The 27810-nt window shown below is 29.1% G+C and overlaps 6 protein-coding genes across 6 annotated transcripts; 2 read left to right on the forward strand and 4 right to left on the reverse strand.

Moving 5' to 3' along the window:
* Window positions 1-3886: 3886 nt before the first annotated feature.
* On the reverse strand, window positions 3887-7413 carry LOC114123932 (endoplasmic reticulum chaperone BiP). The gene is made up of 5 exons (XM_027987072.2): window positions 7214-7413; window positions 6952-7104; window positions 5950-6181; window positions 4481-5881; window positions 3887-4415 (listed from the first exon to the last, which is right to left on the reverse strand). The coding sequence occupies exons 2-5, from the start codon at window positions 7086-7088 to the stop codon at window positions 4206-4208; spliced, it is 1980 nt and encodes a 659-aa protein (XP_027842873.2). The 5' UTR covers window positions 7089-7104; window positions 7214-7413; the 3' UTR covers window positions 3887-4205.
* A 252-nt stretch (window positions 7414-7665) lies between these two features.
* Window positions 7666-10069, forward strand: LOC114123933 (pyruvate dehydrogenase E1 component subunit beta, mitochondrial). Its single transcript, XM_027987073.2, has 8 exons — window positions 7666-7878; window positions 8136-8195; window positions 8267-8473; window positions 8591-8698; window positions 8934-9041; window positions 9165-9345; window positions 9415-9648; window positions 9726-10069. The coding sequence occupies exons 1-8, from the start codon at window positions 7837-7839 to the stop codon at window positions 9869-9871; spliced, it is 1086 nt and encodes a 361-aa protein (XP_027842874.2). The 5' UTR covers window positions 7666-7836; the 3' UTR covers window positions 9872-10069.
* A 250-nt stretch (window positions 10070-10319) lies between these two features.
* On the reverse strand, window positions 10320-11666 carry LOC114123934 (uncharacterized). Its single transcript, XM_027987074.2, has one exon. The coding sequence runs from the start codon at window positions 11474-11476 to the stop codon at window positions 10391-10393; it is 1086 nt and encodes a 361-aa protein (XP_027842875.2). The 5' UTR covers window positions 11477-11666; the 3' UTR covers window positions 10320-10390.
* Window positions 11667-11745: 79 nt separating this feature from the next.
* On the reverse strand, window positions 11746-15141 carry LOC114123936 (proteasome subunit alpha type-6-like). Its single transcript, XM_027987076.2, has 7 exons — window positions 14951-15141; window positions 14785-14879; window positions 13191-13272; window positions 12929-13084; window positions 12681-12859; window positions 12508-12602; window positions 11746-11915 (listed from the first exon to the last, which is right to left on the reverse strand). Exons 1-7 carry the CDS (start codon window positions 15024-15026, stop codon window positions 11858-11860), a joined length of 741 nt encoding a protein of 246 aa, XP_027842877.1. The 5' UTR covers window positions 15027-15141; the 3' UTR covers window positions 11746-11857.
* Window positions 15142-15308: 167 nt separating this feature from the next.
* On the forward strand, window positions 15309-16421 carry LOC114123962 (probable DNA-directed RNA polymerase III subunit RPC6). Its single transcript, XM_027987106.2, has one exon. The coding sequence runs from the start codon at window positions 15386-15388 to the stop codon at window positions 16343-16345; it is 960 nt and encodes a 319-aa protein (XP_027842907.2). The 5' UTR covers window positions 15309-15385; the 3' UTR covers window positions 16346-16421.
* A 3351-nt stretch (window positions 16422-19772) lies between these two features.
* On the reverse strand, window positions 19773-26767 carry LOC114123956 (odorant receptor 10a-like). Its single transcript, XM_027987099.2, has 7 exons — window positions 24613-26767; window positions 23795-24042; window positions 22597-22705; window positions 22324-22420; window positions 21042-21146; window positions 20821-20976; window positions 19773-20607 (listed from the first exon to the last, which is right to left on the reverse strand). Exons 1-7 carry the CDS (start codon window positions 25071-25073, stop codon window positions 20548-20550), a joined length of 1236 nt encoding a protein of 411 aa, XP_027842900.2. The 5' UTR covers window positions 25074-26767; the 3' UTR covers window positions 19773-20547.
* Between the last annotated feature and the right edge of the window lie 1043 nt (window positions 26768-27810).

The raw sequence follows: 27810 nt of genomic DNA on the forward strand, positions 1-27810 counted from the left end.
TTATATACTCTATATTATTATACTCATTGTTGTAATCGTAAAATCATGATTGTAGGTGAAGGAGGGGGCTTTGGGTGTTCAAACACCCCCCGAAATTAAAGATAAAACAGTTTTCAAATAAATATTGTGAATATAAACTCAGTGTATATCTAAACCAAAACCCCCTCCGAAAAAAATTCCTACCTACGTCCATGCGTAAAATGATAAACAAAACAATTAGGTACCTATATCAAACAATTTTTATATGATATTTTTGTTTTAAGTTTCTCGTTTGTTCGCTTCGTCCCGAACTCGATGCCTACTTGTGAGTTGAGGTGGTGTTACATAGCAAGTCGTGGGATATTTACGTTTTTTTTTTTTACCCGAGTGCAGCAGCGAGCGGTGGTATAGTTAGGTTTAACTTTACTCGCTCATAAAAAGCAAATAGAAAAGATATCGAAGAATGTAATAATTATTAAATTGGGTTTACCATCAGATATGTATCTGTGTTTGATATAATTGTTTTGTTTGATCATTTTGCGATACTATATATATAATGTATAAAACACATGGCGTGTAGTACAATATACACTAATTGTAAAATGTCATAACTTATAACTTAAAAACTAATAATTTCCGCTAATCTATTTCATTATCATCGTTTTTTTTTTTAAAAGAAAATTAAAAAAAAAAATAGGTAGCTCGGTAAAATAGTTTTGCACGCGCGTAGGTAGGTACTCGGTACCACTACTCACTGGTCATAGAGATGATTATTGGTAAGAGTATGACATATATTTATAAATTATTATGCGACATAGGTAGATAGGCTTGTCACCGACTTTTACCCAATTCTTTTACTTAACCTTCTCAGACCGGCTTATATCATAATCTAACATAAGTACCTAGTATTAAAATAGTAGTAACAAAAATATGACTGTAATATATTTCTTTGAATAGATGAGATTATATCAGCGTGATAAGTGTGAATTTAGTAATGACTCATTATAGTCATTACTAATGACAAACAATTTTAAGTTAATTCACTTAACCAATAACCATTCTCTGTAAATTTTTAAATTTTTGAAATATATCATCTACCTATATGTAGTATGTACTATATTAAAGAACAATGGTGAATCAAAATTTGTCAAGTTTAGAAGTTTTGATTATGTGACGTCTAGACGTCTAGAGCAACTTATAGTGCCTTAGACTTAACTACCTACTTATTTACATATTTTTAGTTTTTACTTAAAATTTATCAGCGATAATGATAAGAAAGAGACGATTGGAGCCGATAGGCTATAAGGGATCGAATTCTTCTCATATTTTAAAAGACGAAGTTACCCACTACCTATACTGAAATACTAAATACCAATAATACCATAGACCTGCAGTAAATAAGTTCTCCAACTGTGGTACGCGAAACACTACATGCCGCATGGTGGTAGAACGGAAAATTAAAAATAAATATTCGATTCTGATCTCATTGAAAATTTGTTATTTAATTCATATCTTATTTTAAAAAACTAATGAATAAAAACAATTGTATTGTAGTATTTTACTGCCTTTTGTTATTTAAAATAAATTTATTTAACTAAAAAGTGAAATATTTAATTGTACAATTTGGATCTTTCTATTTTTAGTCATTAGTGGTACGTGACTGATTAATAATACACCTAAGTACCTACGCAAAAAAATAGTTTGATAACCGCTGTCTGCTATAGACGTGTTTGAATGAAAAAAAGTAGAAAACAACGATCATCAAAACGAAATAACAGATTCAACCGAAAAACTCTTCTTGCATCATGATTCTAAACTACCTAGTTAATATAGGTACGTAGGTAAATGTAACAAAAAAAAAAAAAAATTGAAAAATTTGTGTTAAGTTTGAAAGTGCGTTTTTTCCAATAATAAATATAATATTATTGTATTATACTTAAAAATTAATAATGTAATAACTTGGTCTTAATGGTATATTATATACCAAGAAGAATCAAATCAATTATTTATTCAAAAAAAAGATAGACGTATTGGTTGTAGGTATATTATAACTATTTATGAGTTATGACAAAACAGATGTTTCAACATTGCTTTCAATAGTCGAGCAATGTCCAAGTGTTCAAAATCTAAAGAAATTTGTTTAGATCAACGGTTCTTAAACTGTGCACAGCGAGGACTTTCTAAGGGCTATAAGAATAAATAATTTAATATTTATAGAATTCTTTTTTGTTGTCTCATGGTATTCACAGCAGGGCACTGCAGCTGAACTTGATCTGAAAAAGGGCATCACGAAAAAAAGTTTGAGAACCACTAGTTTAGACTGTTAATGGTAATATTTATAAATAGATATAAATATTAAGGTTATACACTTGGGTATATAATTTATCATTATGACTTATGAGTCATAATTTATGACTAACAAGTAACAAGTATGATATTATTGGTAGGTGCCTTTCAAGATTTGTCGTTATCGTCGGATAAATCATTAAATTAAAATTAGAAGATGAATGGTCCAAGAGGGCGCTAATACCCCACTCAAAAAAAAAAAAAATAAATAAATTGAATACTTCTCGAGAGTTGGAACACCGTCCATCATATAGCATTTTCTATCTTTCGCCTAATTATGTGTAGGTACCGGACTTTTGTTTGAAAGTACCTATTGTATACAAAAAAAAATGTTCGCCTATTTAAACATAATATTATAATTAGGTACTGATTCTCAACATGACTTCATCACAATGAAATCTATTACCAGTCACCGAACCAACCTACTACAGTACTACTAGTACTCCAAATTACGTCCTATAAGCTTTCACTTTAGGCCTTCAAGTCTATGTTATAAATATATATAGATATATCTCCAAGGCATTTGATCAAGTTGATCATATTGCACTTCCTTTAGCGTTAAAATCACCCAACTGTTCTTTTGTCTTGACAGATACTCGATTACGGATCTACAGTATGGTCCCCACAGTCAATTGGTGTTATAAAAATTATTGTTTCAATTCAAAACCGTTTTCTTCACGAATTATTCAATTGAATTGTAGTATACAACGTAGGTACTCCTCAATCCTAACTCAATACCAGCTACTATTGTTATACCTACTTATAGTTGGAAACCCTCGATAATCGAAGAAAAAGAATCGATTTATGCTTTATCTTTAAACTAACGAATGGGAATAATAACTGCAGTGAATTACTTTCTTTATTAAACCTCGATAGTTCTAACCGTGGAATTAGATAGCTGTGTACTATTTATGTGTTATAAACAGATTAAATGGTTAACTATGTATAGTTGCACTAATCTGTTTATAGCATTTAGACTATAGTTTGAATGCTGCAGTGGCACACATAACGTATACAGCTGGGTAAACGGTAATAGGTAAGTCCTAACGAAAAATAATTTTAATACTTTAGGACCCCTTGAGATGTGTTGTGTATCATAAGTTTATAATTTCTAACTCGTTAGTTTCAGTTATATCAATTTTGTTTTTACTTGGTCCAACCAACGGTGAATTGAATAATTATTTAATAAATTAATACAATGTGACATACAATGTACTAAACTATAAAATAAAATTAAAAATACCTATTGAGTATTATTGATATCAATTTTTCATGATAATTTAAGAATCATGTTTTGTTCGAAGATAATATCTCATCATATTATGTTTCTGCGCTTTCTCTATATCATGGTACCGACAATGAATACATTACTATCTTATTGATAAGTTAATAAATATTTTTAAGCAAAATATGACAACCTAATAAGTTATACTTTATTGCAATAAGCATTTAGGAATAACAAAAAATTTAACTAAAGAAAAATAAAGAATATATTAAGTACAAAACTTAAATAGAAATAATTAATTGGTCATGAAAGGCAATTAATCATAAATTATAAGTATTTCTAAACAGAATAACATGTTAATTTATTGTTCCAAATTGATGAATTTTTAATATAGTTAATATAATTTGTACATAATATTGACAGAATTTCAATAATAAAATTAATCCTGCTTAATTAACGGTGTTATCAAATGGATTTAAATGTTTATTGTACAAAAACCAAATAATTCGAACCATTTATAAAATGATGAATTACATACATAGAAAAAAATATATTAGCTAATTGTTAACCTAACTGCTTAACATACATAATCCAAAAGGAAGTAAAACCTTAGCAGTCTTATATACAATAAATAAATTTATAAATATTTCCATTTTTAAAGTTCATCTTTCTCAGCATCTCCAGCAGGTGGAGGAGGAACACCACCAGTACTAGCATATAATTTTGATATGATTGGGTTGACAACACTCTCCAATTCGGTTTTTTGTGTTTTGTATTGTTCTGGATCAGCATCTTGATTCTCATCCAACCATTTAATCTTAGCATCAATAATTTCTTCCATTTTTGTTTTTTCAGCGTCTGACAACTAAACACAGAAAAATAATACATGAAAATAAGTTAAATAAGATTAAAACAAAAATATATCCTTACCTTTCCACCTAATTTTTCTTTATCGCCGATTTGATTCTTTAATGAGTATGCATAAGATTCCAGATCATTTCTAGATTCAACACGTTCCTTCAATTTCTTGTCATCATCAGCAAACTTCTCAGCTTCCTTGATCATACGTTCTATGTCATCTGGAGTCAATCTATTTTGATCATTGGTAATGACAATCTTTTCTCGGTTACCAGTTCCCTTGTCTTCTGCACTAACTTGCAGAATACCATTAGCATCAATTTCAAATGTTACTTCAATTTGTGGAACTCCTCTAGGTGCAGGGGGTATTCCGGTAAGATCGAACTTTCCTAAAAGATGATTGTCTTTGGTCATCGGTCGTTCACCTTCAAATACTTGAATTGTAACAGTGTTTTGATTATCAGCAGCAGTGGAGAAAATTTGACTTTTCTTGGTTGGAATAACTGTGTTACGTGGAATCAATTTGGTCATAACTCCACCAACAGTTTCAATACCCATAGTTAAAGGATTTACATCTAAAAGAATGATTGCATCTGTATCTTGTTCGCCTGATAAAACTCCAGCCTGAACAGCAGCACCGTAAGCAACAGCTTCATCTGGATTAATACCACGTGATGGTTCCTTTCCATTGAAATACTCTTTGACTAGCTGTTGAACTTTAGGTATTCTAGTACTACCACCAACCAACACAATTTCATCAATATCCTTTTTATTCATATCAGCATCCTCCATAACTTTTTGAACGGGTTTCATGGTTGATCTAAACAAATCCATGTTAAGTTCTTCAAATTTGGCACGAGTCAAAGTCTCAGAGAAATCATCTCCTTCAAAGAAACTTTCAATTTCTATGCGAACTTGATGACTGGCAGAAAGACCACGTTTTGCCTTTTCTACTTCACGTCTCAATTTTTGAACTGCACGGTTATCTTTTCTGATGTCTTTACCCTTCTTTTTCTTATACAACTTAATGAAATGATCCATAACTCTTTGATCAAAATCTTCTCCACCTAAATGAGTATCTCCATTTGTTGATACTACTTCAAAGACACCATTATCAATTGTCAGCAATGATACATCAAAGGTACCACCACCCAAATCAAATACAAGAACATTTTTTTCTCCTTCTCTTTTATCTAAACCATATGCTATAGCTGCAGCTGTTGGCTCATTAATGATTCTCATGACTGTGAGACCGGCAATAGCTCCTGCATCTTTAGTAGCTTGACGTTGGCCATCATTGAAATAAGCGGGTACAGTGACGACTGCATGTGTTACAGTTTTGCCTAAGTATGCTTCAGCAGTTTCCTTCATCTTAGCTAATACCATAGCAGAAATTTCTTCAGGCGCAAACACTTTGGATGTACCTTCAATAGTTTCAACTTCAATGTGAGGCTTAGTATTTTTTTCAACCACCTAAAATGATATAAACACAAAGTATGAATATAAAATAATTGAATATGTATAAAAATATGATAATTTACCTTGAAGGGGAAGAACTTAACATCATGTTGAACATTGACATCAGACCAATCACGACCAATTAATCGCTTAGCATCAAATACTGTATTCTCAGGATTTGTAGTAAGCTGATTTTTAGCTGCATCCCCAATAAGACGTTCTCCTTCTTTGGTGAATGCAACATACGATGGTGTAATTCTGTTACCTTGATCATTGGCTATTATTTCTACTCGACCATTTTTATATACCCCAACACTAAAAATAGACAATAAATGTATTTTTACTGTTTGAATAACAAAGATTAAAATTATATTGGCAATTAAAAAGTTAATCTTAATATAAATAAAAGAATTTATTGAAATTCAATTCATAAAAGAAAATAAAATTATTAAAATAAACTCAATTATATTTGCATACTCAAATAATACCAAGAATAAATAAAAAAAATGTTAAAGAAGATATCAACGATTCTAATGATATTCAATTCCAAAGATACCTTGTTATGGGTTAATAGGTTAATTAAAGAAGCATTATATAATTTCAAACATTAAAGCTAATATATTTTTAATTTAAATTTTGAATCATGAAAATTAACTTAGGCCATTAAAAGAATCTTATATAGGTACAATAATAAAAGAAAAAAATAATCCAATTTAACGTTTCCCTAATGCGCCACCTGTACAATATTTTTGATGATGTCACAGGTTTATTCCAGGTTAAGTACCTATTCAAAATCATTCAAATAGGAACCTAACTTGAGATATCCATTCAAAAACATATAGGCATATAGATTTATAGATTGTAATTAAAAAAATTGATAATTAATGATGTATAACTAAATCATAATTACTATTCATTTTACTTTTATTTATTAACCTAACATATGGTTTGCAAGTAGTGTATAAGTGTATATTTCCAGAATTAGCAAACAATAAAATGTAATTATAATTATAGGATTATAACGGTTTTTATAAACAGTTTATTTATACGTTACATAAGTAAACAAATTAATGAATTATAATTACCATGAATACGTTGTGCCTAAATCAATTCCAATAACTGTACCAAGTTCATCTTTAGATTTTGTTCCTTCCTTAGACACAATAGGGCTAACTAAAAATAATAGTGCCCAAAAAGCACAAATGGACTTTCGGTGGTCCATACCCAGGTTTTGATTTCTGTAAAATAAAAAATTATAATGGTTAATATTCACTATTCTAGATAGTTTTAACACAGTTAATTTCGTTATTAGAATAAGATCTATAATAGCAAATAAATTATATTTACCAAAACAATGAGCACAAATTGAATAGATTTACAACGGGAGGTTTAAAACAATAAAAATTAAATTGTATGTTGAACAGGACCCGGCGAATCTCGACTATGATGAGTGATGACGAAGACGAGTAGTCAGAACGAATATATAACCGAACACAAACACGACACTTGAGAGAATAAGAAATGAACACCGGAAAACTGGCGAATTGCTACCTTCGTTTCATATATATATACAGTTATACAGACATGTGGGCTATTGTTATTGGTCAGCTACCAATCACTTGTCTCGTTCTCATTGGTCCACGTTCGATGACGGAGATGTAAAAAAAAAATCGAAAATCCAACATAACCCAAACTACTTATAGCGTCTTTGGATACCGCAAGAGTTATTTAGTTACGCGGTATGTGTTAACAACTTATCATATTTATTAGTATAAATTATGATATTGGCGTGTGATTAATATTTTTCTTATCCTTATAAGTGAAAAAAAAATTTAACCCTTGCCCTTCACGAAATCATTCGAGTCGCCCGCCAAGGTGAAGTTTCAATTTTCTTCGGCAACATAGGTCGTCTTCACCCGGTTGTGCCGTACAATTGTAAATAATATACTCTTGTACTCAGTAAACTAAACATGGCGTTTTCAATTTCTTTTAACTCGTCTTCGGTCTTAACGGTAACTACAATTTTTTTTCACTCAACATGTCACACCCTGATACTACTAGGTTCATAGATTAGATACATTTAAATCTTTGATGAGCTATACCTGTCCATCACTTCAATTCTTTATTTAAATATCTAATTAAAAATAACTGTCATCAGTTATTATATTAGGCTCATTAATATCTATTATTATGTATTACTTCATCCTTGTTAATTCTATTGCATATCTAGCAGAATACTTTGTAAAATTATATAATTTTTATATTACAGAGTACTGTCAAAATACTGAAAAGATCGATATCCACAACTCGTGTATTGGCAAATAAACAGGTAAACTAAGGTCTATATTATAATCAATAACAGTAATTTTTATTGTAAAAGTTTTTAATGACCATGTTTAGATGACTGTTCGAGATGCACTGAATTCAGCTATGGATGATGAAATGGAACGTGATGAAAGGGTTTTCATATTAGGTGAAGAAGTAGCTATGTACGACGGTGCTTATAAAGTTTCTAGGGGATTGTACAAAAAATATGGTGAAAAACGTGTGATTGATACTCCAATCACAGAAATAGGATTTGCTGGAATCGCTGTTGGCGCAGCAATGGTATTAGATTTTATTTAAGTATCATATTTTCAACTTTAAAAATGTATTATTATTGATTTAAATTATTAAATGTTTGACGTAGACTATTACTTTACCTACTTATTATACTGTTTTTAGGCTGGATTAAGACCAATCTGCGAGTTCATGACATTCAACTTTTCATTGCAAGCTATTGATCATGTTATTAATTCTGCTGCAAAAACTTTTTATATGTCTGCTGGCATGGTAATATAATTAATAATTTTGTATTTTTAAAAATTACTAAATATTTTAATATGGTGTTGCACTGATTTTTTCTTTTGCTGATCCACTCGCAATGTAGGCAAAACACATTTAAAGCAAACATTTTTTTTTCTGTTATGAAGCTTGCTTATATTTATATATATTTAAAAAAAAAATAATAGCCATTTATATTTATAATTTTAATTTTTTTATTTATATAATATATTGATAATTTTAGGTAAATGTACCCATTGTGTTTAGAGGACCAAATGGAGCAGCAGCTGGTGTGGCTGCTCAACATTCTCAATGTTTTGGAGCTTGGTACAGTCAATGTCCAGGTTTAAAAGTAAATTAATATATTAAAATTAATACCCATTTGCTTAAATAGTTATTTATTTACATGATTAAGTAGTATTTATATACATAATATTAACTATAAATATTTGTAAATTGTAATTACTGATTTTAGGTTATCTCTCCGTACAGTTCTGAGGATGCTAGAGGATTGTTAAAAGCAGCAATAAGAGATCCAGATCCTGTTGTGTTCTTAGAGAATGAATTATTATATGGTAATCAATATCCTATAACAGATGAAGTATTGGAAAAAGATTTTGTACTACCTATTGGGAAAGCAAAAATTGAAAGAAAGGGTAAGACTTAAAGCATTTAGTTTTTATATAGAATTAATAATTTTTTACTTTTTATTGATTATTATTTAGGCGACCATATTACATTCGTAGCACATTCTAAAGGTGTTGAATTAGCATTGGATGCAGCAAAAGAGTTATCTTCAGTTGGCATTGAAGCAGAAGTTATAAATTTACGATCATTGAGACCACTTGATATTAATACAATTATACAGTCAGTGGTACGAACAAATCATATTATATCTATAGAACAAGGATGGCCTTATGCTGGTATTGGATCAGAGATATCTGCTCAAATTATGGAGAGTAAGATTTAAAACCACAAATATTAAATTTATATTTTTTTGAATTAATATGAAAATAATATTATTTATTAATTTCAGGTGAGGCTTTCTATCACTTAGATGCACCAGTTATCAGAGTAACAGGTGCAGATGTTCCAATGCCATATACCAAATCATTAGAAATTGCTGCATTGCCACAAGCAAATAATATTGTGGATGCTGCTAAAAAGTTATTAGGTGTTTAAATCTTACTCAAATCCATTATATTAATGCAACAAATAATATCTGATTTAATATTTAGGTGCAATTTGGCCTACTCAATTTAATTAAAAATAAAATTGTAGGACAAATAAATAAATTCCATGTATGTTTTAAATTAAATTCTGTGTTAATGTTGTCTTGTTAATATTTGTTAAAAAAAAAATAAACAAAATTAGGTAACAGTTTTATTATTTTAATATTGTATTTAAATCATCTTGACATTGTACCTGATTGCCACACACTGTGCATAATATTAAAAAAGATGAAATATTTGTTTCTTTCCAAAAACCAAATGTTAAGTAATTAATTATATAAAATATTTAGATACTCAAGACAGTCAATATTGCGCTTCATAGACATGTATAAATTGTATCTAAATTTACTAAAATTTATAAATTTATCACAAACCGTTATAAATAAAAAAAAACACTGTTTCAACAATCATTGTATATTTAATTCAATATGTTTATTATCTTAGAATTATTTTTATCATACTTGTCATATTATTTTTGACAGTCTTTTGTTTGCACTGGTTTTGATTTTATCAAATTTGTTGCTTGTAAATCGCCACTAATGGCGATGTAACAAAAGGCACCTCCTTCGGCTGGCGTTGGTTGGTCAGACAAAAACTCGTTAACATCATTCTGTGTGGGAACAGTTAATGGATATTCGTCTTTAATTTTTTCCATGGCATTCCCTAAATTTTCTAATGGGCCGTCAGGTGGAGGGTGTTCAAATGGTCCAGTTAGTCGCAAGTCGTACAAATAGCCCAGTAGTGCCATCATGTAATCATTTCGTACACCCTTCATCTGTGTACACGCAATGTCCATACGTACACCGCATAACTTCTGTAACCATTTTGCTACTCTAGTCTTATCTTGTACGGTCGTCATAAGAGCGGCATAAGGTCGAGCAATATGTAGTAGATACTGAAATTCCCAATCGAGTAATGAACTAAATAGAGCTTTTTTATTCTTATTAGTTTTTGGACCATCTCTTTTGAAATTTGGATCTTCAGGGAATCGGTCCCTATCGTCTACAGACATGTTTGTTGTATCAATAACTGACTCATTGTCCTCACCATCCTCTTCTTCTTCTTCTTCAGGACATTTATCGTGTATACTACAAACAGATGGGCTATTTTCTTCATCTTTTAACATTTCTTCCCACATGTTATCAACTTCCCATGTAGCTAATGGAATAGTAGGTATAGTAAAACTTTCGGGCGATTTTAAAGGGCCAATAGGAGGAATTGACTTGAATACTCCATACATTTCATCATTGAGAATAGATAGAATCATGTTGAAAAGATATCTGTTGCGTTTAATTTTAAAGAACTCAGTGGCATATTCTGCAGCATATAGTTTTCTAATCCAAGGTATTACCTTCTCTTTGTCTTTTTCTTTGCTTAAATTAGGTGCAAACTTTTTTAACATTGCAGTATAATACACAAATTCAATATTGATTGAATCATCATTTGCAACACAAACAACTTTTTCAGTCGTATTTCCAAGCATTGATGATTGACGACTCATTCCAGAACGAGTACTAGATCTATCATTGCTTTCCGAGTCTCTTTCTGATGCCATCTTATTGAATTTTTACTTAAAACTTAAAAATTATATTAACTGTGAGTCTCAGATAATTTAAGTTTTTATTTAAACAGTTAATAGGTTTATAAAATAACACACAAACAATCAATGCTGAATGTTATTAATATACAAGAAAATTGTTTGGTTGATTATATAAAGCCAGTATATAAAAATGAACATTTATAATCATAAATATAAATAATTTATTGAAAAAAAAAAATTTAAAAAAAAACACGTTTATCTATTAGAAAGGAAAACATTCACCATAAAAAATCATGAATTATTTTATTGTTATTTATTTTAAAGTATTACATGATGAAGAATACAATATTATTATACTTCCATTTTTTTTTTTTTTATGAACTTTTATGAACTTGCTTAATCTCTTTGAGCAATTTGAGTTAAATGACGATCAATTTCTTGTTCGCTTAAAACCCTAATAAAAAAAAAAAAAAAAACAATATGTAATATATTAAAAGTATTAATATTTTATACCCTCACAACTTGCCCAAAAATTAGAATATCATAAAAATCAATGAACACAGATAATACCATTTTGGTATGTTATGTATAAGAAAGGGGTTTATAGCAACTAAATATTATAATATTAAATATTGTGGTTCCATGCCTTTTATTCAATACATTGTACACGCACGCATACATGTATGGTGTCTTAATAATGCAAACTTTAGAAAATTAATACACAGAAAAATCCAGTTTACTTGGGGTTATTTTTAATATTGGTTGAAATTGTCAAGTATATAAATAAAAATGTATATTTATTTTATATATTACTCTGAATAAGAAATTAGCAATGTTATGGGTCTGTAATGATCCATGCAACCATGCAGGTATGATATTTCATTAATAATAATAAAATACATCTATATTACCACAGTTAATTACTTAAAAGTTTAAGCGATGGACAATAATTAGATATATACATCGAAATATGATTTAAAATATCCAACAATAAATTTTTAAGTTATTATATTTAAAGATATAAAAAATTAATTAGGTTTACTTACACAAAGTCCTTGTTCTCAGTTGTTACAATACCAACTTCAATATCACTAGGTTTAAAATCAACAGCTAGAACATGTGACAAACATGATATGGCCAACTAAAATGTATTAAAACAGTTGTAAAGAGATGTAACAAATTTTAAATATTTCTAGTAAGTAATTAAAAAGTTAAATACTTCAATAGCTTCATCCTTTGAATATTCCTTCTTTTTTTTCAATTTTTTTTCTAAATAAGTATTAGCTTCTGTTTGTTTGGTTCCAACAGCAATAGCATGGAATGAACAATAATATCCTGCTGGATCTGTCTTGTACACCATAGGTCCTTTTCTATCATCGGTACCAATTAATATCATACCTTGAAATTAATACAAAATAATTTAAATAGTATATAGTTTTACATTTATATTTTTATTTTTTTACTAACTGCATCCAAGTGGTCTCATTTCAGCATTTTGTGTGTATACTTGAGAAATATCAGCCATACGACCACATAATGTTTCCACAGGCATTTCGAAACCATTTTTGTATTTATATTCACACGCTTCAGCTCTAGCTCTGTACACTTGTGAATGACCATCCGCTAAAATAATAGAAATAATTTTATATTATATTATATTCATATTTTTAATTTTGAAAGATTAAAATATTGCACATTACGATTAGAATAAAATTAATTTCTTATTCACCTGTCATTCCAGTCATAACACATCCAATATTTTTTGTGATCCGGAACAAATGAGTTACAGTTTTGGGATCAATTAATTTGTCCTAAAAAAAAGAAAGAAATCAAACAAACTGTAATGAAGAAGTTTTTAAGGTACTTATCTACAATTAAATTTATAAAATATTTTAATATTACTTATTAACAGGGCCAGATTGGCAAAATAAACGGCCTCAAAAACAACAACTAAACAGCCTTCAACCCCCCCCCCCCTTCTTAAAATTATATTTAAATCATAAGTGTATCTAGGGGGCTTGGGAGAGTGGTCCCACCCAATTTTTTTTTGCTAAATATGACAGTTTTCACGATTATTGTTTTAAAATATGTTAATTATTTGGGTGTCCCCGTCAATTGCTCGATAACTATTGATCCAAAAACAATTGCTAGCAAACGACAATGGATCAAAGAGAAATAATTACTTGCAAAACTAAAAATTATATTATTGTTATCTAAATTCTTATTATTTAAAAAAGGTCATATAAAATTGCTAAATAATATTTAAAATAAATAATTTTTTTAATGTATTTCACATTGTTTATTTTATATTAATGAAAACAGATTTTTCATAATGTTGCTTTTTTGACAAATTATGTCCATTGTGAAAGTGTTACTAATATTATTCAAAATATCTCTTTCTATAGACATTAAAAGAAATGTTTCTAACTTTTCTTGAGATAGGCAAATTAACTCTTATCACGTACTTCAATACTTATCATTTATCAACAAACTATTATTTTTTTTCTTTGTAATGCAAAAATTTATATTCATAAGCTCCATTATTGAGTAGTGAACACCGGCCAAGTTTCAAATTTTCACCGGCCCATTGAGTTTTACTCGGAACCTTGGCGGCCCATTCTGAGCCTGCTTATTAACTTGTAAAATGTATGATATTATTAATCTGAATTTAGTTTTAAATATAAGATATAAATAAAATTTAAATTTTAGAGTGTAAGTAGTTTAGTGCAGATCTTGATAATTAAGATTTAAATTGTTAGAATTCATTATTTAGATAAACAATTATAACTATATCAACAAGTCATTATATTATTAGTAGAATTTATTGTATTTAAGGAAATTAAATTTAAAAGATTCGTATTAAAGATTGAAAAATTACGTCAGTGAAAAAGGTCTTTAGGGATATATAACATAAGGGAAAAAAATTAAGCAAATTATAGGGAAACTATATAGCAACTTAATAGTTTATTGATTCATATTAGACAGTAATTCAAAGTAGTCCAAATACAATCCAAATGTTAAGTTAAGTTTGTAATTTGAGTTAATGATATACCATTAATGATATAACCATACACAAATAAACTCTTACAGCACCATCTATTTTTTCAATAAAAATATTTAAATATGATTATGATTAGGTTTGATTTGAGAAAAAAAGCCGATAGTTGCTGTTCCTGCAGATTTTAAAGCACTTAAATTAATGCAATCAAAAATGTCAGTATAGTAAAACCATATTTTATTTTGCTTATGTTCAAAGGTATACTTTAATGTTATTTTAACAGTTCTTTTAGAACGGAAATTAATTAATAGCAGTAAATACTTACTGGTACTTTTCGTTGAGTAGCTACTACTGCAACATCAACTCCTTTAATTGCCACTGATGTAAGCCCACCTTGTAATATTGCTTTTATGGCATACTCTAAAAGGAATTATAAAAATTATTAGTTTGATTGATCATAAAAATATATTTTCATTTGTACTTTCACTTACCAACTTGATACAGCCTTCCTTCTGGAGAAAATATAGTTATGTGTCTATCAAAACCGGCACTAGTTCCACGAGACATTTTTAACTTATTTAATTGATTAGTTATAGATTCTTAAATGTAAAAAAATTAAATTACTTTTAAGTTTTAACAACAATGAACAATATATGATATCATAAATTTGTTTTAGATGATTTTCAAAATTATTTACTGTGGAACATAACCTCAACATTATCTTATCAACATACTTTAAAAGTTTATTGTTTTTGTTCGTTGGTTACACTGTCAAATATTTAATAGTTGGCAGCGACAGGAATGGGTACAGTTCGGCCTCGTGATAAGAGTTCGGCTTATCAATTATCATAAGCAATCAACAACATTTGAATTTATTGCTTTCAACACGTTTTGTGTGTATCCCGTCTCTGATGTAGTGACTAGTGATGTCGACAGCCGTCAAACGTGGTCACAGTGACAATCTGACCGATGTTGCTCCGGCGGCCAAGAAAGCTCGGGAACCGGAAACCGCTGAACAGCGCGTTCTCGAAATTATCAAGAACTCCGGCAACAAAGGTGTATCCGACGAGGATCTTACCCGAGCATGTCCTGTGTTAACAATCGAAGAACGCGTAGACGTGGTCAACAAGTTGATCACGTCCAACGCAATCACATTGCACAAGGTAAAAGACACTCTTAGGTACAAGTATAAAGGGCCGACTACGTCTACACCAGGGGATGCCAACACTGAGGAGCTGGTCGTGTTTAATTTGATACGTGATTCGGGTAGAAAGGGCATATGGATACGGGACGTACGCATTAAATCCAATTTGGGTCTGCCACGACTCAAGAAGATTCTCAAGTCACTGGAAACAAAAAAAGCCATAAAAGCCGTCAAGTCAGTGGCCGCTAGCAGGAAAATTGTATACATGTTATTTGACTTGGAACCTGACAGTTCCATTACAGGTGGTGCATGGTACTCCAATCAAGAATTTGAGTCCGAATTTATTGAGATACTCACTAAACACAGCTACAAGTTCTTGGAAGCAAAAAAGTCAAAAGCCTTAAAGAACACCACTATACGCAGTCCATTAGTTAAGTATAACACGTCATACGCTACTGCTGATCGTGTATTGGAGTTTATATCAAAAACTGGTATTAGCAAAGTGAGACTCACCGTGGAGGATATAATATCCATACTTGACCTATTAGTGTATGACGGTCTAGCTGCAAAACGTGTAAACTCTGAAGGAAAAATAGAGTACCGTTCCACTAAAACTTTATTGAACCGAATTGCTGTGAGCTTTTTGCCTTGTGGTAGCTGTCCAGTCATTAAACGATGTTCCGATGCTAATCAATTAAATTGTTTAAACTGTAAGCATATGAAAATTTGGACTACAATTTGACTTGGTCATATTTATTATGTGTTATGTAACCACCTATGTATTCAATTAAAGTATCTGTTATTTAATTTTAAAATAATGTTTTTATGATTACTTTTATTTTTAAAATTTATTTATTTTTTATTTTTATACCTTATATACCTTTATACCTATTTTAAAAACAGTAGTAAATAGTAGTTGACAACCTAAAGGCTAAAGATTATTTATATGAATTTAAAAAAATATAAATTCATAACATAGTAAAAATGAGTAATGTAAAATAGATTACTACTTAATGATAATTACAAACCAAAATAAAGTATTAAATTGTACATATTAGAATTATACAATTGCACCCATTGGAAAGTTAATAAAATAAAACAATAATGACCAGATATTTCTGAGGACAACTAACATTTTGTCTCAGATCATTAGTACTTTTAGAATTAAAAGTTAAGGTACCATCATTAAAATACCTTTATTATTATATTGCATGATAAATTGATATTTTAATATTAAAAAATATTAAAATTTGCATTGTTAAATATTCAAATATATTAAATAAAGTGGACAGTGGTATACAAAAACAGATAATAATTAGGTAATAAATCCATATCCATATTAGTATAACTAATAAAATATGATATTTTAATTATAGGTTTAACTAGGAAATTATCCATTGGAATACTAAATTATGGAATATAATTACAATTTTTATTATTTTATAAATGTTTTATATTTCCTCATATAGTTAAGTCTTAACTTCTAATAAAATACCATACAATTATTATTTATAAGTTATTTGAAATGTTACTTGATCAAAAATATGATATTTAGATTTACTATTATATTTTTTGATTATAACCTTAACACCTCATTCGTTTTTATTTTGGATCTCGAATTAAGTTCAATACCACATACCATGTTATAAATAAAGTACGTATAATGCACAAACATTTACAAACTTAAAATGATGATATCAGAAAAATTGTCTTAACTTTAGTTCGAACTGTTTGAATACCTTTCTTCATGGAATAATACCTACTTATGTTACCTAGGTATAATTCAATAACATGTAACAGTCGTGCCCATTGCAAGCTTCGACGAGACCCTAGTCAAAACAATAACATTTTCATACATGTAATTTTATCCAAAGGTGGTGGAAGTATATCGCGGATATGGAACCTAACCCTGGCAGGCGAGCCAATGCTACCGTACGACACAACATAACAATACAAAAACCGAGAAGAGACCGATTGTCGACAGCGTGGCGGCATGTAAAACGCGTCGCGACGTGTTGATGTCGTTGTGTCGTCACTAGTGTGCGCTTACGATGAGCAGCTGATGTCGTCGTCGGGCACTCCACCCCCTTCGCCGATGACATTGGTCAGGACTACGGCGGCACAAAGTAAGAAGGGGGATACGAGACCGAGCACGGGAGGTGCCCGGCAGTTGTATGTCACCCGAGCACGTTCTCCGGCCACCGGTGGAATTCGCGCGCTCGGTCGGCGATGCGATCGACCACTCTGGCGCCCAGCTGCTTTTGTCGCGAGGAACGACGATTGGTATCGGCGCTGGCGACTATACGACAGTGGTGGCAGAGACTTTGGCACGGGGTGATTGACGAGATATTACTTTGAGTTGGAGAGAAGGACGTCAACGGCGTCGGACACGCGGGAACTCTTCGTTTCACAGGGTCCGGCGGCGCGAGACGGGCTGCTATCGGACGACAGACGAGGCCGACTATATGGGTTGTCAGGGGCGAAACCTTAGGAAGAATATCGGGATCGCGGTGCGTTGTGTCTCAAATCTTCGTTCGTTCCGTACCTACCGTTTTGGTCTCAGCCGCCCGTCGAAGAGTCGTCGTGTGCACCGCGCACTATATTCGCTCGCCAGCTGTCAACCGTCATTCTCGTGACTAAAGCTGTCTGCCCTCGCCTGCCGCTTCGTGATAATCGCATCGCGCGCCCGAACAAAACGAGCCCTCGTCTTCCCGTAATGGGATCGGTTGTGATAACGCTGCAGAGGCGGCCAGTGACATTCGCATTTAAACTATCTATGCACAAATTGGCCATCTCGTATCCTCCTCTATTAGTTTATTGCAGTGTTTCTCAACCAGGGGGTCGCGTAGGTCAAACATAATTAAAAGCTGATTTATAAAATATAACTTTTTATTTAAATATTTAAAACTTTTTACTGAACATAAATAACACAAAAATGAAATTAATAATAACAATTATAAGCAGTCGATTAAATGTAGGTATATATCTCATCAATAAATCGGGCACTTTTCCATTAATAGGAATTCTTGATGATCCGAGACATTACGTTCAAACTTGATAAACTTAAGTCACTATAGATATAGTATTTATTTATAAATTGATATTTAAAATGTTATATTTCGTTTGGTTAATATACGATAGGATATTTTTATTGTTCAAATTTTTACTTAATAAAGATGGAGGGGGTCGAGAAGTAATTGACCATACCTTTATACCTATTTTGGGGGTCGAGACACTAAAAAGGTTGAGAAACGATGGTTTATTGTGTTGTCTTATATCGATGTTTCCCCCCTTTTTTATAGCTTGTTTTTAGTTTTTTCCAAAGCCTTGAAGGCTTGAACGTATTTATATTCTTTTTATTTATTGTATCAGCTATACTAAATACCTATTGTTCAATAAGGCTTTAACCCATTTATTTTTTATTTATTTATTTATTTATTTCCTTTTTTTTTATTTGTTCGTTAAAAAGTTAAATACACTACTAGCTAGGTACGTTATAATTATATTTACAAATAAAAATTATTGTTTTTATTTCGTATTTTTGAGTAGGTAGGTACATAAATTAGTTGTTAAAAAGTTTTAATGACTTGCAAGAGAGATTAAAAATAAGAAGCAGCGAAAATAGATTAAATAGTTTGTATAGTTAACTAGCTAGTACGAAGTCACTAGGAAAACTGTTTGAAAAACGAAGTGAAAAAGACGTATGCAACTATTCCAACTATAGATGTACCATAAAGAGTTGCATCAGCACTAATTCAGCAGAAAAGGACGGATTGAGAGGAATTGGTAAAATGGTCTCAACAACCTAAAACCTAAAAAGATATATGTTCAATGTTTTTAATAGACTCGCATATTACTTAGAACTAAATTGTTATTTAGTTTAATTGTTTAAGACTTAAGTTCTAAAAATAAATTAAATTGTCATTTAATCATTTTTTTTTTTTTAATTTAATTTTTAACTGGTATAGTGGTGACTATCTGACATCTCTATAGAGATAGTCTAGACTCTAGATTTAACTTTCGGGTAACATCCTTTGAATGGTCTAAGATCATCATTTTAGCAGATGATAAATAACGATATCATAATATCATATAGGACGCAGATTATTAAATCATTATAACTTTCTACATTCTACTACAGTTTATTTTTTCTAATAATTCAATAATTGTTTTTTGATTAGATGTCTTTATATTCTTGATAATAAACTTTATATTGACTATATGGACTCTAAAAAAGCGAAAATAATATATATATTATTATTAATATTAAATAGGTTTATTATGATGTTTAACTTAAATTATAGTATTGTACGATCATTGCTTACACATTACATTACTGATGATTCCACACCACGCCACTGATTATAGTAATCAATAATCATCACGTTTCATACATAATAGGTACATAATATATATAAATATTATAATTTTAAGAATTCACAATATTAGTTTTTTCAAATATTCTATATTTTCTTATATTATAGTTAAATCTAAACTTTACACTTGTGTAAATTAATCAACTATAATAGGTGTAACAGTAATATGAGTACCTATTACAGTATCAATTATTAAATACTGTGAAGTGGCGTCACAAGCTTATTTTTTTGGGGCAATTGCCTCAAACAATTTTAGGTGGATGAGTAATTTTGTTTGATCGTTACAATATTTTTGTATTAAACTATCATTATAAATAATTTATAATGTATTATTTTTAATATTTAATAGGTACATAGGTATTTCAGCAGGTTTTTTATTGATTGGTTGGTTGGTTAACGTCAACATTTGCCCCTGTGAAGAAAATGTTCGTGATGCCACTGATGATGTGATATGTTATTAAACAATTGTTGCTAATGTATGTAATAAGTTTGCACTACGCATGTCCAAAAATATCTTATTTAGATAAACAATTGTATGTTTTTTGATTAGATTCCCGACTTTATATGTTTATGTCTTGGTATTGACTCGCCTTAATACCATATAGTAAGTGTATAGTGCTTTTACAAACTGAAAAAAAATGTCAAAGATATATATTAGATATATAGCTATAATCAGATAGCAAAAACTTAATAGTACCTATATATGGCTATATTGTTACTTATTGTGCTTTATGCATACTTTATTAAGGTAGGTACCTACCTATATTGTTTACATATAATGTCAATATGGACTAGTGGACTGAAGGTAAAGTAAAAAAAAATTAAATAAAAATCATCTTACTGAAATAAATGACTCATAACTTAATTTGTACATGTAATATCCTGTGATTAAAGTTGGTTTTATAGATCTTAAAATCATTAATGTCAGTAATTGTCGTACTCTTTTATCGCATCGCCACCACGGAACATTATACAATGCTGTGCAAACACTTAATTGCTGCAAATTAACACAAATAACTGTAAAATTACATTATTTAGGTAAGTTTATAGGTTTATCCGTACTTTTTGTATAATAAATTCACCAAAAAAATTGTTGAGATATTGATGCCACACACTCACACAAATGAAACAGATTACACTGATTGTTTCGATTACACTAGCACTAATCTAAAATAAATATAAAATAGATATGTACGTGATAAAACTATATAATTTTATTCCAACATATTAAATAATAATTTAAATAGATTAAATTTTTTAGTTAGGTAAGCATAGGTTTAAAAAAACAATTGAAATGCAGAAAAAGGAAAATAATTTTAAATAAGTTTAATTTAGTCATTTTAGGATAATTACAAATATTATATAAATTTATATTACTATTAAAACACATCTTTATGACTAAAATTTATAATTTGTAATAAATTATATTCCAAGTAATCATAACAGTTTTATTATAAACCGTTTATATTATATAAAATCGATACGTAACTGATTACTGATATAGGATAAATAGGTAGTAAAAATAAAAATTATAAAAAGTATAAATAATATGTAACTCTCCTGTGTAGTAATAATAAATACTAATATCAGTAAAATCCCTATTTATTTTGTTTTATTAATTATTATTAATTTTTTTAAACTATTCAGGGAATAAATTAATTGATTTATTTTTAAATATTTAAGATTTTAAAAATACAGTGAAACTTCTATTTAATGAAGTCTCACAGGCGCGATATATAAAAAAATTTCGTATTATTCATGGTTCACAAAAATAATTCGTTTAATAGAAAATTTCGTTAAATAGAAGTGAGAAGTCCGTTACATGGGAGTTTGGCTGTATCATGATTAAGATATCATTTATTTTAATTTATTAGTTAAGTATAAAAAAAAATCGATGTACAAAATTATTATATTACATACAGGCTAATTAACCAATAATATATAAAATTATAAAAATATATTGTAACCTTATTAATAATGAATTTATTCGAATCTTGATTTTTTAAATTGATAAGTATATTTATAAGGATCACATTTTTAAATCTATAGATTTGTTTATACTATCTATAATAGAATTCTGTGGTGTTGTCAAATTTTAATATTTAAATAATAATAAATACACTTTTTTCTGTAAATTATTAATCAGATGACTTTTTGGAAATGTTGATAAAACTCAAAATTTGAACAAATCATTTTGAGTTATTTTATTTAACTTTGTTTATCTACTACCAAGGATAATATAAGGTCTATAATAATCAGATAATATAGGTTTGATAGATAAGGGTCTATGATGATTTAAAAATTATAACCATCTGCTAGTTTATAGTAAAAAAAGTTAATATACCGTTAACTGAAATAATGCAAATGTCACTGAAGTTATTCCATGTAAATAATCCACTAGTATGAGTGTGCTAAACAGTTTACGTATATTTTTTATATAACTGCAAAACAAACAAATAACAACTAAAATATGATCATACAAATAGTTTAAATATTGGTTCCTACTAATAAATCGAAACATACCTACATAATATTATGATATAGTCATATTGTAGCTATAAAGTTATACAATTTGATGTAAAATATTGAATTTTACTTATTTAAATTGAATACTCACTCAAGGATTAGGATGTGATGTTTAACACACTCTCGGAGTGTCGAGTAGCATCTCATTTTTTGTTTTTCAGTAAAAACAGAAGTCTGGTTCGTACACGAAACATTTTCAACTGTAAAAAGCTTATGTCACAAATTTTAAGCCGACATCCGGGGATAATACGTCACCGCGCAGGTCCGTCAATTTTACAACTATATCTAAGATTATTCATCAATAATTTTAGATATCATCATTCATACTAATTGATAAATTAAATGGAATATTCATTACATTGATCAATTATATTATTTATTACTTTATTAGATATTATATAAACATTCTTCAAAAAGAAAGTGTCTATATCCAGTTAATGATATGACTATAAATAACTAGGTATAGGTATTTATTTAATTAGACATTATTTTGACTACCAATTGTATCAAAAGGGTTTAGTTTTTTTCGTAATTAGTGATATTGGAAGTTGTGAGTTTGTCATGATGATGATCAGGGCTGGATTAAGGTTTTAACCACCCATAGGCTAAAATAAATTTACCACCTAATTTCATAGGTAAAATTTTCTATCACTGATATCAGTAGTAGTTTAATTTCATAATAATTTTAAAAAAAATTTGCTAGGAAACATTAAGTAGTATTAGTGAAGTATAAGCCACTTAAATACATTTTAAATAGCTGTTCAATTCGATATTTATCTGAAAGATTTTACAAAATAGTAACGAATTGAAAAGTGAATAAAGACTTTTTCATTTTTTACCAAAGTTTGTGTAATAGGGATAATGAGACATAAAATAAAAATAATTATCAACAAATTTTTTTTAAAAATATTTTTAAGATGATTGAAGTATGTATAACTTTTCAGTCACTAATCACCAGTAAAAATGCTGAACAAATTATCCACAAAATTGACTGTAATTTTTTTTTGTTATTGTAATTTAAAAACGATTATAGAATGCAATTTTAACAATTTTAGACGTTGTATAATTTTCAAAAAACATTTTGATAGCTGCCTATAATTCACCTATAAAGATTTGAAAATTTCTTTTATAGTTTAATTCCGTTTGTGAGATAAAATTTTTATTTTTAAGTAAAAAGTCTTGAAATTTTAATACAAAGACCTTCATACGAGTTATTCTTGCGACAGTCTCTACATTTTCGCAAATTTTAACCAGTTTGTAATATTATAATACAATAATATAATACTTACATTGTGCTAAAGTGTTTTCGTTATTATTTAAAGATGTGTTTAGTAATTCGATTTGACCGCCAACAGCATAAATTGCTCCAAAAAAATATGTATCAATGCCCAAGTACACAAGCACAATTAAAAACAATGCAATAGAATGGCAGACAAAAATTGTTAAAAACATCCAATTTTCGTTCAACGTAAATGGCATCCAACAACTCAAAGGGTAGCTTTTTGGATCGTTGTAGTATTGAAAATTGGACCGATCACTAAAATACATACATATATACAATAGGTAATTATTAGAAAAATTGCATAAACAGATTTTGTCAATCGCTTAAATATAATATAAACTAAATAACACAAACTGACTAGTGTTCCTCCTGTATAGTTTAATATAGAAGTGGATTTTTTGCTATTAGCAGGAATAAAGACCTACAGTATCGGGAACTAATCAGACTTTCCCTGTAGATTACTAACTGAAACTTTAGAGACAGAGATTGAATTCTTTGAATACTTCCTAACTTATTGTTAATATGGTAAACGTGTTGTCATTTATAGTATATTATTGGTTAATGGTTTGCTGCTAATGAACTATAATGCGCAGTATTTAGCTATTTACAATGAATCGATAATATGTTTATTATTTTTCTATCGACTCTTCTAGATTCGAAATTCAAAAGGTGTAGTTTTGAATGCAACCACCCAATGGCTGCCCCTAGAGGAATCTTATCTAGTCTGTAGTGTTATCGGAGAAATTAATAATTGCTAAAATAAACAAAATTAAAAATAAATAATAACATTTTAAAATTCAATGAAGAAAATTTCATTCACTTTACCCTTTTGAATATGTCAACAGAGGACTGACGATTATAAAAAAACCCGCAACAAAACCGCTGAATAAATACCAATAGCTGATCTTTTTCGTTTGTTTTAAATAGTCGGCAGTAAACACATCAGCCGAGCGTCCGTACGCCTTCGATCCTTGAGTTTGTAATTGTGCCAGCGCGAATTTAAGATGGGCAAATTCCCAGTTGAACACCGTCATATAAATCCATTTGTACAGACCCGAGAAAAACATGGTCCAAATATCTATGGTCCTTGCCAATATTGTTAGTTCGGTGGTGACAAACATTTGGACCGTCATCAGAGTCGTGAACAAGGTTAGGATGATAAAAATTATAGATCTATAAAAGTTAAAAACTCGACGCGTCCACTTCGTCGAGTCACTAGGGGGAAGCACACCAATCCATTGGAGAACATTGTACGCAAACGATAGATAATCACAATTCTGCAGCATGATTTTGAATTTTTATAATATTGTTGTATTTACGACATAAACGAATGAGTGAGTTAAGCTTCAACTTTGGAGGTTCATGTGATCACCACCAACTTTGGCAACATATTTTACCTATTTATGTAATTGTAATATATTTGTCATAGGTATATTATGTGTATTAACTTATTATATTACCTTGCAGGTTATGGAATTATAACTGAAATATTATTTTTTAAATTGTATATGCATTGGTTTAATATAATAGTATAGATAACCGATTCCATTTTTTATTAGAGGTAATAATATGTTAATATGACAATTCCAAATATATTACTGTTTAAGGAATCTAAACTATATATTATTTGCCTATAATAACATAACCATTATAGGTTATAGGTATTATAGATGACGTATATCACGTACAGACGAATATAATATTGCATATGGTTGGACGTAGTATACTAGTATACACATAATATTATACATAAAAGTTGAACCCGTGCACTTCGTTGCCCGTTAAAATGCCAATTCTGTAATATGATTCGAATTTTGATTAATTTGTTATTTGATATTCGGTTTAACGGTGTTTAAAACTCAGACATTTTCATTGACTATTTTAATTTTCAAAAAACTTGTGTAAGCGCTACTTTAAAATGCGAATTTTGTAAAATACTTTCTTATTGCACACTAAATTTGTGGTACGATTGTACGAATGTACCGTATAAATTGCAAGCATTGATCTATCATTGTTCACACCCTACGTTTATCAGTGAGTTAGTTAAGTAATAATATTATAGTCCCTCTTATGATTATACCAGAAGTATATAATTATGTAGGCAATCCACCTGTGATGGATTGAGGACCCCGCGAGATGTGTACTTTATAATTTCTTACCCTTAAGTTTCAAAGTTATATCAATTTTTTTTTTTAATATGGTGGATAAAAAACAATAATGTGCCATATCGTGGTTTTTATATTGTTGGTAAAACAATAAAACTTGATATAACTTATTATGTTAGTCTATTACTGTGATTTTGAGATTTACGGTTAGGTTTTTTTTTTTGTTGTTATGGTTTTGACAAAATATAACAATAGGTCTACAATTATTTAATTCAATTTTAAATTTATAATAAACAAAAATATAGCTTATTTTCTTGCTGGACAGTGGACAGTGACATCATTGGGTCTAACAATGTTGTTTTTTTTACATCCAGATTCCGTACTTTTCTGGTGGATTTTCTTAAAATTGTATTACATAAGAACTTTCTCCTGCGACCAATAGGAGTGAATCAGTGAAAAATGTTACAAAAACGGGGAAAATAATTAATAATTATAATAAAAAATTGTTACCATGGTTACCGAAAATAAAATAATAATAACAATCAGTACTTTTAATTTTTTTTTTTTGTTAAAATTGTTACCATGGGTTACTGAAAATTAATTTTTTTTTTGTGCATTTAAGAGACCATAACTCCGGAACCACTTATCGCATCCATCTATTTATCAATCTTAATATACCCTGAAATTTTTAGAAATCAGTTTGGTCGATCTTGAGCTATAAAATTTATTCAATATGTACACTTCTTTTTATATATATAGATAGGCTATAGGAATAGTAAGGTACTTTGTAAATGCAAACTTGTACTTTTTTATACCTAAATAAATACATATATAAAAACATAAATAAAAATAAAATAAATTAATAAAGATAAAAGTCTTAATTATTCCTCCCTCAACTTCACCACACATAGATTCTGGTAATAGTCTGCAGCAGGGTTATTATTTGAGAACTTGTTGGGAATTGCTGAATTCATTTAACTTTTTCGAATGTCAGATAGTAAATTAGTTTTATTATTTTCCATTTTATAGACTTAAGAATGCGTTATATGATAATATAATATAGTAGTATTAAATAATTAAAAAGTAATAATATCTATTAAAAAAAAAATGTATATTTGATATTAGGTACTGTTTTAATACTATTTATAATTTACAATATTCTATATCAAATAATTATTTAAAAACATAATATTTTTAATGTGGAAAATACATTTTTTTATACAACTACATTAATAATATTTATTTATTTTCATTAACTAGGTACTAGCAACTAGCATAAACTATAATAGCTCAATAACTAAAATGTATAAATACAATATAGATATTATTAAAATATATAGTATATATTCCTAAAATAAATATATTTAAGATATAAGATATTAAAATCGAATTCAAATGTAGTTATCTTGCATATTAAAATGAAACAATAATAATATTATGAGGTAAATGTATAACGTTTGTAGATAATTATAATTGATCTTCACTTAATAAAGTCGTGATGACCATGGTCGTATTACGCCGCTTAGGCTGTTTAGGTTAAAGCCTAAGGCGGCAAATTTTAACAGGCGAAACGAAATACGGCGGAAATACCAAATTTTAAATTTGTAAATTAAGTGGTAAATTTATTTTAGCCTATGGGCGGCAAAAACCTTAATCCGGCCCTAATAAATCTAAAAAATAGTAATCATTGATACCAATACTATCGGCGATATTTATACATATATTAGCAGTATATTATTAATATATTATGGGTATCCACTGTTCCATTTATTATTACCTAGGTAGTAGGTAATAGGTAGGTACCTTAGAAGTTAGAATTTTATATTATAGAGTTGAGACGGAAATGTTAGTTTTTTTTTTTTTACTTTGAATGCATTGAATCAATAATATAATATCAGCTACCTTACTTATTATACAC

This window comes from Aphis gossypii, chromosome 1 (assembly GCF_020184175.1).
Source record: "Aphis gossypii isolate Hap1 chromosome 1, ASM2018417v2, whole genome shotgun sequence".
Taxonomy (NCBI): domain Eukaryota; kingdom Metazoa; phylum Arthropoda; class Insecta; order Hemiptera; family Aphididae; genus Aphis; species Aphis gossypii.

Excerpts from the sequence above, each read along its gene's own strand:
- LOC114123932 (XM_027987072.2), bottom strand. The coding sequence starts at position 7,088 with ATGGACCACCGAAAGTCCATTTGTGCTTTTTGGGCACTATTATTTTTA. Across the intron at positions 6,182-6,951 it reads TTAGGCACAACGTATTCATG|TGTTGGGGTATATAAAAATG; the intron begins GTAATTATAATT and ends GTCTATTTTTAG. Across the intron at positions 5,882-5,949 it reads TTAAGTTCTTCCCCTTCAAG|GTGGTTGAAAAAAATACTAA; the intron begins GTAAATTATCAT and ends ATATCATTTTAG.
- LOC114123933 (XM_027987073.2), top strand. The coding sequence starts at position 7,837 with ATGGCGTTTTCAATTTCTTTTAACTCGTCTTCGGTCTTAACG. Across the intron at positions 7,879-8,135 it reads ACTCGTCTTCGGTCTTAACG|AGTACTGTCAAAATACTGAA; the intron begins GTAACTACAATT and ends TTTATATTACAG. Across the intron at positions 9,042-9,164 it reads GTCAATGTCCAGGTTTAAAA|GTTATCTCTCCGTACAGTTC; the intron begins GTAAATTAATAT and ends TACTGATTTTAG.
- LOC114123934 (XM_027987074.2), bottom strand. The coding sequence starts at position 11,476 with ATGGCATCAGAAAGAGACTCGGAAAGCAATGATAGATCTAGTACTCGT.
- LOC114123936 (XM_027987076.2), bottom strand. The coding sequence starts at position 15,026 with ATGTCTCGTGGAACTAGTGCCGGTTTTGATAGACACATAACTATATTT. Across the intron at positions 13,273-14,784 it reads CTACTCAACGAAAAGTACCA|GACAAATTAATTGATCCCAA; the intron begins GTAAGTATTTAC and ends TCTTTTTTTTAG. Across the intron at positions 12,603-12,680 it reads CAAAGGATGAAGCTATTGAA|TTGGCCATATCATGTTTGTC; the intron begins GTATTTAACTTT and ends AATACATTTTAG.
- LOC114123962 (XM_027987106.2), top strand. The coding sequence starts at position 15,386 with ATGTCGACAGCCGTCAAACGTGGTCACAGTGACAATCTGACCGATGTT.
- LOC114123956 (XM_027987099.2), bottom strand. The coding sequence starts at position 25,073 with ATGCTGCAGAATTGTGATTATCTATCGTTTGCGTACAATGTTCTCCAA. Across the intron at positions 22,706-23,794 it reads CGAAAACACTTTAGCACAAT|TTGAAAATGTTTCGTGTACG; the intron begins GTAAGTATTATA and ends AGCTTTTTACAG. Across the intron at positions 21,147-22,323 it reads TTGCATTATTTCAGTTAACG|ATTAGTGCTAGTGTAATCGA; the intron begins GTATATTAACTT and ends TATTTATTTTAG.